The following is a 9,660-nucleotide window of genomic DNA, read 5'->3' on the forward strand; positions in this document are numbered from 1 at the left end:
ACACACACACACACACACACACACACACACACACACACACACACACACACACACACATAAAATAAAAAGATAAAAATCTGTTATACGCTGCTGCTAGAGTCTTCACCAAAACCAAGAATATGGATCAAATCAGTCCAGTTCTGAGGTCTTTACACTGGCTCCCAGTCCGTTAGAGAATAGACTTTAAAATCCTGCTGCTGGTTTATAAAGCACTTAAAAGGCCAAAATACATTAGTGACCTCCTGATTAATTAGGAACCATCCAGACCGCTCAGGTCGTCTGGGACAGGTCTGCTCTCTGTCCCCAGAGTCAGAACCAAACACGGAGAAGCAGCGTTCAGTTTCTATGCTCCTTATATCTGGAACAAACTCCCAGAAAACTGCAGGTCTGCTGAAACTCTTAGCTCTTTTAAATCCAGGTTGAAGACTCACCTGTTTACAGCTGCCTTTCATTAAACAGCTTTAATAAGATTTTAAATTTTAACTCTGCACTGTAACCTTAACTCTTTTTATATTTTTACTTCATTTATTTCAATTAATTTCATTTGAATTATTTTATTTTATTTGAACATATGTTCAGATTTAATCATTTCAGTGATTTTTAAATGTTCTATTTTAATGTTTCTTTTCTTTCCTCTGTCATGATGCTTTTGATGTCTCGTGTGAAGCACTTTGAATTGCCTTGTTGTTGAAATGTGCTACATAATTAAACTTGCCTTGCCTATACGTAGGTGAATGAAGTGGATTTTCCTTTATCCTTTAATGGTTGGACTTACTGTGTTGTAGGCCAGCTTGTCCGCCTAGTTCAATTGCATGACTTTCCGTAGCACACACAAGGCATGAAACGCAGACTGCTCCTTCAGATTCCCTTTCTAACGCAAACATGAAAGACATTTTCTAGCCCTGCCTGTCAAGAGGTTGACAAAAGGGCTCTATGATTCAAGAGATGCTCCTTGTCCCATTGACACCTAGATATGCTCTGACCTCCAGATGCTAGGTGGCTTTCGGCGACGCTAATCTAAGACATGTTCGCGGGTAAGGAATCGGAACAATGTGCTGCCCAGACGGCCCCGCTGAAAGCTGAAAACAAAGAGGGCTCCTACGTGAGCCTGCTTCACATTTCCCAGTGATGCGTCATTTCGTTGTAGATCATTCTGTACGCTACAAAAGAAATCAGAGGCTCTTGGATGTTTAGACTGACCAAGCAGACCTTTGCTGCAGCTGGCCTGGTCTGGCATGATGAACAGGGTCTCTTCTCTATCAGCTCCTCTCCTGACCCTGGGTCATCATGTCAAAGAATACACAAATCAATCATCGGTGCTTTTCCTTTTTTTTACCCTCCTGAGCATACGCAACAAAGCAGATACACAAAGATTTACTCAAAACAGATGCAAACACACTCCCACATGTGAGCGTACCTCTACAAAACATAAACACAATCAAGGCAGACCTTTGTTCATTCGCAAGTGCAGAAGAATTCAGCTTGTGCACACATGCAAACAAACACACACTTCTGTAATCCACAGTACGATACCATCGCTGCGAGGGTTTACTCTCAGCACCCACAGCCGGAATTCCTCCCTGACATCTACAAAAATAAGAACCATTACAAAACCATGAGCAGCAGTGAGAATCAGGGAAATATCTGGACAGGCAACTCTGCATTCTTAGTAGTCCAAAGATTACACAAGTGAACGCTGTGCTGTTGGCTGTTGTTCAGAAGAGGCACTAAGTTGTCGCACAATACCCGAGCAGAATAATAAACCAACTGGCATCTCTGAAACCAAAATTGCATGGTGACTGTGGAGGCCAAATGAAATTGAGCATGATGTGGGAGAAGAAAACTTAATGAGCCGGAACTGAGGACAGAACCAGAAAACCTCGTTAGGACCCGAACATGAAGAAGACAAATTGGGACTGCATGTTGAAGAAAAGGCATCAGCAGGGGGCCATAATGTGAGAATGACACTTTCACAGAAAGTACAAAACAACCACAAATGAAGGTGATGGAGATGAATTCATACAGCATGTCTCAAGGTGCGTTTAAGAGTGAGCGAGAGTTTAATCAAACTGTGCACCACATTCTGTCCTCTAGTGTTGTGAAGCCCTTTTCTAGTAATCTGAATACTCGACGCACACCACATTCTGTCAGAGGCTGCTATGTTAACTGTTCATCAGTATTAACTAATCCATTCATACACAATCCCACACTGTTGGCGTAGCAGCAGGCGGGGTTTGGGGTTCAGTGTCTTGCCCAATTGACACTTTAACATGTGACAGCAGGAGCTGGGGATCGAATCCCCGACCTTACGGTTAAGAAAAGAGCGACTCCACCACTGAGCTACAGCCGCGCCTTATCCTGAACAAATGTGTTTAAAAATGAATTAAATGATTGTTGGATGTTTTTGTGATTTCGCCGGCATAGGTTTTATATATTTCAATACTGAAACAAGGCCGAGGGTCTACAGCTATTCTGAGCTAATGCCAGCATGACAACATGCAGACAACTATGATTCTAAACTACTTGGCAGATTACATAGTTACCATCCGAGTTTGCATGTCAACATGCTAGCAGAAGCTTAGCAGAAGCTAATCACACCTAATGTCATTCCTTTGCAGATATAGATCACACATTAAATTCCAGAAAAAAATGATGATATTGACCCTATTATGATGAAGTGAAATAATAGGTCATCAAAGATATTAGAATTAACCTTAAAGGTAGCTTAAATATTCATACAAAAATTCAAAGGTAATCCTTTCATTTGTTGATGTTAAGGGCTAATTGCTATATATATATATATATATATATATGATGCTAATGCCAAAATGATGATCAGAGTATATAAATAAAAAATCTTGTACTTAAATGCGGAGCTAAAACAATTAGTGTACTGTATAAATTGTTCTGTTAAAAAACAATAAAACAGCAACTATGTTTATAATCCTTCATCACACATCTTCGACCTCTTTTGAGACTTTTTGTCCCATAAAATAACTGTTCATTTTAAATTTTGAAGGTCAATAAATTCAATGTGAAATACTTGCTATATTAATAGATAATGAAAATAATCATTAAAGTTGCCGTTGTTATTGCCCCTAGCTCCCTGACTCAAGTCCATGTCCTGATGGGGATTCACGAGACCCGCTGCTAACTGGTTGTCAACTTCAACTCGACTGCGCTGAAACCCACTGACTCCTCATGTGACGGATGTATCAGGTAACACTACAGTCGGATGTGTTGTCTATTTCCTTTATTAATACCTAGTCATAATGTTGCCACCTCTGCTGCTGCTGTTTGTGAGGATCCCTCATCCAGCACAGATGTGAGAGCCCACCCAGGGCCCGGTGAGCCCGCTGACGCCCATATTCATCAACAGCGTGTCACTTTTACGAGGTGACTCTGTGGGAACCTGGGGAAAAAGTGACCCCCCCTCCCCTCCCCTCCTAACTTCTGCTTTACCTAGCGCCAGTCGGCCAGCCCCCTCTTTAGATGAAATTAAAGGAAAACTTCATTAAAGGCAAAGGTGCTGTCAGCTGCTGGGACCTTTTGATCAATATTCCACCTCAAGTTCAACGCCTTCATTACAGTTGTGTCACTCAGGCACAAGAGGCGGCACACACACACACACGCACACTTCACACAGGTCCAGGTCAGCACACACAGATATCACTCTGTAGTGAGGGAGGGTGTGAGGGGCCAGGACTGAGCGGAACAGTTGCAAATGTGCCTTTGAGTTTCCTTTGGCTTAAAAATAGCACCATGAATCAGAAGAGTTTGGAAGCACTCGCTGACTTATAGTTCTGTCCGAAGCGATCGACTTGTTAATTGTTTATATTTTCCATTTCCCTTTCGCTTTCTCTTTTATGTGCTTTCATGGTTCCAGAGTTAGAATATAAAGCAAACAGTTCTTGCTCTCTATCCAAACAAGGCAAAAAAAAAATCATCCATTTGCTTTGTTTTTCTGTCGCAACATCTTTTTCCAATCTGAAATGTGCCAGATATCATTTCGCTCGGACAGCGTGTCTCACACCTATAAATCAGATGCCTCTCAGAAAACTCTTGGGAGTCTTCTGCACAAAACATGGCAGATAAGAATGATAGGAAATGCAGGGGAGGAAGTGCTGGGCGTTCAGGCTTAAAAATAAAGTCTGCTGGATGTTGAGTGTGTTTTGAAATCCTTCTGGTGAACTTTGGTGACTTGTTTATTTGTGTTCAAGACAAATTATGGAAAGTCCTACAATTAGAACATCTGTATAAATACCTGAGATATTGCATATCTTTTCCAAAAAATATATTTCTTTCATGATTTAATACACTTGGGCTTCGGATTGATAAGTTAGTCTCTTACCGTTTCTGTGCCTCATTGAGTCGGTCCTCTTTAGCTGAATGATCCCCTTGAGCTGAAAAAAATAGAGAATGTTGGATTAGCTTGACAGGAATCATCTCTGGACTTTTGGTGACTTCGAAAACAGCTTTCAGATTGAGAGGACTGGTCCAAGGTGAACTGTGGAGTCCTGATGGGGGCGCTCTGCTCATTACACACACTCAAGAGTTGTCGGTAAAGAGAAGAGAAGAAGAAAGGGCCGTGGCTTGAGATGTCATGATAGCGAGTTATCCAAGTGACAGTTAAGCACATTGTAAAGTTTGACATGCCTCTGTGCGTTGACGCATGAGAGTGTGAGCCTGTGACGCCTAGTCTCAGGGTGGGGAGCAGTGGTCTGTTTGTGTGTGTGTGTGTGTGTGTGTGTGTAGAGACATACATGTGCATGTTCTAAGCAGAGCTGAAGCATGGGTGCAGGGTTGAGCATGTAAGCTTGGGAACTGGAGGCTCCTGTGGACTCCTGCCATGTAAAAGTGTCTAAATGCAAGGCAGATGTGTGCGGCTGGCCAGACCGAGGTGCAAGAATTTATCTAGGGCCAGAGAGAGCCTGTGATCTCAGATTTATTGCATTTTTCCAGATTCATCCTTTTTTTTACAATGATGGGGGACCTTTCCTACTTGAAGATTTAAGAGCCTGAAGTCTCCAAAAAATTGTTCAAAGAAAGGTTTGGGGGTCTTCTGGGATAGGGGTGCGCTTAAGCCTCCACACAACCACCCTGCTTACTTTTACTCCTTTTTTTCACATGTATGTGAGCAAGGAGGTAAACCTAATGAAGGGAGGTTGTGGCTATGTCTGGGGTATATGGAGGAGGGGGGACGAGGAGAGGGGCCGTGACCAATGGTGTTAGTCTCAGTGGGGGTCAGGCTGGCGCCTGAGGTACCCCTCTGGTGCGACTGTGCAGAGGTGGCACTGGAGCCGAGAGGCCGAGGGAGAGAGAGAGAGAGAGAGAGAGAGAGAGAGAGGATGTGTGAAGTTCTCTTCCTCAGTCCCCGTGTAAACATGAAACCAGTAGTCGCTAACTAGAAAGTTATGAGATGTGCATGCTGAGAGGGATAATAAATTAGGGCTTTAAAACTCTGACACACTTTTACAAAACGCCGCTTTACCTAGCAGCTAGATAACGAAGAGATTGAACACGCTCTAGGACGGTCTCTAAGTCTCTAAAAAACATCCCCCTCTGTTTCCCAGCACTATGTCTAATTTGTTTGAACACATCTCAAATTTTCATCAAAAACAGGTTCCTTGGTGAGTTATTTGCGGATTCTACTCGATCTACGTAATTTACGGTCAGCTGGACAAGTGGAAGTTTGGTTATTGGGGTGTGACTCACTGACAACAAAGAGCGTGAGGATGTGATGATACATGTGCATATACTAAGAGAGCCAGATGATTAAATAAGGGGGGGATTGTTTTTAATGAGATGTGGCTCGTATTCAACGGGAACATCTGTCCGTCAGGGTATCCCCAGAGGTTTCAAAGAGATAATTAAAAAGAGAAACTTAAAGGAAGTCGATTGGATGTCCTCAACACAGTCGGAGACAAAGGGATGTTTTTGTTTTCTAGCTTCACCTTAGATACTAGGGTCTTTATGTAGAGAGACATATACAAATGTATATGCAGTAAACTCAGTGAGCTTGATCAGATAATGCTATGTAAAACATCACTTCTGCATGTTTAATATGAACAGCTTAAAAAACTGTGGAGCAGTAATAAACGCAGAAACAGCCTTACAAGAAAACTGATCTCTTGGTTTTTGGAGGTATCCCGTTTGATCGAGGGAGAGATCACACAGGCAAGTTTAAGAGGCAGAGTGCAGGGCGTTTGGGTTCACCTGCAGGCCCTGCTGTGAGCCTCCCTGTAGGCCTGCTTACGGGTCGGTGCTACTTAGAAACAGAAAGTCCCAGAACAACGTGTATACCACTGATATACTTTGATCCTCTTGCAAGAGGATGTGATGATGCATTTCTCAATAACCCTTACATTTGGATATCTAATATCATGTGTTGAACACATGAGTCTGTGGTCAGCCTCCGGAACATTTACCTGGGTGAGAAATTCACGCATTTGCTGATGAGTCAGAGTTTAAAAGCCTCAGCTGTCTGCGAAGTGAGATCTGTTGCTTTGTTTTGCCGTCTGAAGTCATGGAATCATCACGAACGATGATTACACACCGCTCCTCCCTGACGCACAGGCAACAGCTCAAGGAATTCTGTTTATTAAAAGAAAGGTTTACAAGTATTCCATTGGAACGTTTATGTTCAAGATGTGCCGTCGGAAACCCAAGTCCATTTTGAAGCCAGTGGCAGCTACAGCGGCTTTTTGCTTTCAAATACTCTGCGTGCAGAAGCCTTTCTTCGGCTTTGCTCAGCATCACAGAGGTAGATAAGTTAGATAAAATAACAAAAACAACGCTGTGGCATGTTTCCAGTTTAAGAATACCAACACAGACTGGGTATGCAATAATAAACAGCTTTTCAGGAATTGTTCCGCAAACATGGAATCCCCACAAATGTTCACTCTGAACCGCAAACATATGGCTACGATTTCCATGTGAGATACCTCAGCTGACTCTTTTATGATGGAGCGAGTCTGTTGTTTAAGCTCTCTGCAAGAAATGCAGGCTGAAGTCCTTTAATGACGTCTAGTTGTTGTGTGATAGGGACATGTTGGATTTGGAAAAACATGACTTGATGCTGATTAACACTTGGTACAAGTCGTGTCACAACACTTGTCACTTGCCTTTGCTGAATTAAGCCATGCAGATAGTTTCAGTTATATGAGCCATACGATTAATCAGCAAGCTGATAATATTGGCCAATATTATCTTATTAAGTGACTATTGGTATCGGCTAATTTTAATCGCAGATATGCTCCGATATTACTTCATTCACCAGTCAAAAAGCATTCCATTTGACTTTCATTTTATTGAACTATCAGTCAAAAAAAGATATTGGCAGATTGATTTTTTCTCTCTTCCTTAATATCGATATCGGCCCCCAATAATCCCACATCGGTCGGGCCCTAGTCTCCAGTTAAGTTTAAAAGTTTCCACAATTTTAAAACTTGCACCTTCTTGCAATGTGCCAGTCAACAAAGTACATAAATCTGAGATTACAACAATATGACTACACCATGTTTCATTAGTTTACTGCCCTTTTTTTCATGCTTTATTTGTGTAGCTACATATTTCTGTAGCATCTTCAAACATGAATGAGGATATTGTCAGTACGTAACATGTTACCGCTGCATTACTAGTGTTGAATTTAAAGAGGGTTGGACATATTAAGACATAAAGGCTTGCTTCTACAAAAAAGAAAAGAGAGTTTATGCAAATGTATCCCCTGAATTTGAGACAAATCTTTGGTCGGAGCTGTCCTTCAGTGTTGTGGTTTGAGGACAGAATCTGTGGTGCTCACAGCTTCGACTACAACTGGCAGTGAATTCCTTGGTCTATGTTTTAGGTTATATCTTCTCTGTCTCTCTCTCTCTCCATATTCATGCCATCATCCCTGGTTTTGACTGTTTCATGAGTAAACTAACCACAAACTAATTTACACTAAAGTAAGTAGACAGATTTGGTTGTGTACAATTGCATCAGTTTTTAGAGTCAGTAGATTTTTTTCAAGTAGCGTGGACTTTGTTTCTAGAAAGAAGGCCTGCTTTTGATTTGTGTCAAACTTAACCTTTGCACAAAACAGTGTGTGCTCTACTTTCATTGAGGCCTCTTTCAGAGCAAAAGAAAACGAGCTGCAATAAAAAAGTAATTGTATAAAATTGCAACTTAATTTAAAGGTGAAAGGATGGTGACACATGACAGGTATATATCTGTAAATGCCTTTGTTCTCATCATATCAGGCAAACAAATCCTTCAACAGATTCTTTACAAAATACAAGAGGTCTAATGCTCGGTAATAATCAGTGAAAACCTTCAGGACTTTCTAAACCAGTCATATGACAGGTTTCTGTGTCACATTCAAGGTTTGTCCTTGCACTATTGAAACGACAGCATTGTGTATGATAAGGCTTTGGTTTAATGTTGATAAAACTTTCATGTATACGTGTACATACAAAGTAACCTCATCGAAGTCCCAGCAGAAAAAGGCATTGATGGTTTGAAGGAAGCGAGATATGGAAGGAGCTGGTGCATGAAGTCTATAATGATCGGAGAAAAGGATGGGATGAAAATGATCAGTGTGTGTCAGAGAAACTCTGCTCCCGTCCCGGTGGTCCCCAGGCCTGATCCACTGAGGCCGGCCAGTCTTTACAAGGCCGCAGCCAGAGATGTCCCGCCAGCTTTATGGAAGGTGAGAGTACATGGATACCATGTAAGAGGCAATGCGATCCTTTCTACAGGCCTGTAGACTCCTGTCCTCATGCTGTCTTATGGTGTACCAAGACGCCCTCTCCCAGCAAGAACAAAAACATGCACACACACACACACACACACTGATAGGCAGATTCTGCACCACCCAGCTGACTGTATGACATGGCAAAAAACATAATTATACCTTCCTCTTTTATTTTAAGGTCCCATGCTGGGCATAAGGGCGAAAACGGGGCATTTCTTTGCTCTGTAAGCCTGGTTTCATGACTATCTCTTTGGCTGTAAACCGTCCGTCCAAAATACTGTTTCATCTTTGAAGACAAGAATTTTCTTGAGGGTCCTTTTAGTGCTTCACATGCTGCACAGACCAGCTGGAGAGTGGGACGGAGGGCAAACATTGGCGGGACCCATGATTTTGTGGATCAGTGGTTTCAGATTAAATAAATTCATGGCTCCTCTTGACTGCCATAAATCAAATGATCTCACGTGGAGATATTTCGGGATTAACAGGAAAATAAAGGCATTTTTTATCATAAACGTTGCAGCATGTTCAATCGCATTTCAGTTTTTGAACATTATGCACATAAAAAGTGGAATCTTAACTTGACTCACCAGTAGAGATAAATCTTTCCATCTTCAGCTTGAATGGCTCCAAGTGTTTCACTGAAGCGTTGGAACACACCTGTTGTAGGTCTTTCTCACAAGCTGGTACAAGACAACAGAGAACAGAGGAGAATGATCAATCGTAATGCAGGATTGTCTCTTGTTGATGGGAAATTAGGTTAAAAAACAAATCAGGAGAATGTAATTTTCAAGTCAAATAACAATATAAAACAATGAAAAACTAATTCATTGCCTGTAACAGTTAAAAACTGAGAAGAAATGTTTGTTAAAATGGGGCAATGGGAATCACAAAATTACAGTCCGTTGCTGTTTTTGCACGGCCCTGCA

At 41.8% G+C, this 9,660-nt stretch overlaps 1 protein-coding gene across 2 annotated transcripts in view; it reads right to left on the bottom strand.

The window, feature by feature from the left end:
- Positions 1-9,660, bottom strand: part of LOC132992804 (formin-1-like) — a 53,209-nt gene that overhangs the window by 4,110 nt on the left and 39,439 nt on the right. For both annotated transcript variants that reach the window (XM_061062306.1, XM_061062305.1), the window contains 2 exons: positions 9,322-9,414; positions 4,352-4,403 (listed from right to left, as the gene is read on the bottom strand). In XM_061062306.1, coding sequence (XP_060918289.1) covers positions 4,352-4,403; positions 9,322-9,414 — 145 coding nt within the window. The remainder of the gene's footprint in view (positions 1-4,351; positions 4,404-9,321; positions 9,415-9,660) is intronic.

This window comes from Labrus mixtus, chromosome 18, assembly GCF_963584025.1.
Source record: "Labrus mixtus chromosome 18, fLabMix1.1, whole genome shotgun sequence".
Taxonomy (NCBI): domain Eukaryota; kingdom Metazoa; phylum Chordata; class Actinopteri; order Labriformes; family Labridae; genus Labrus; species Labrus mixtus.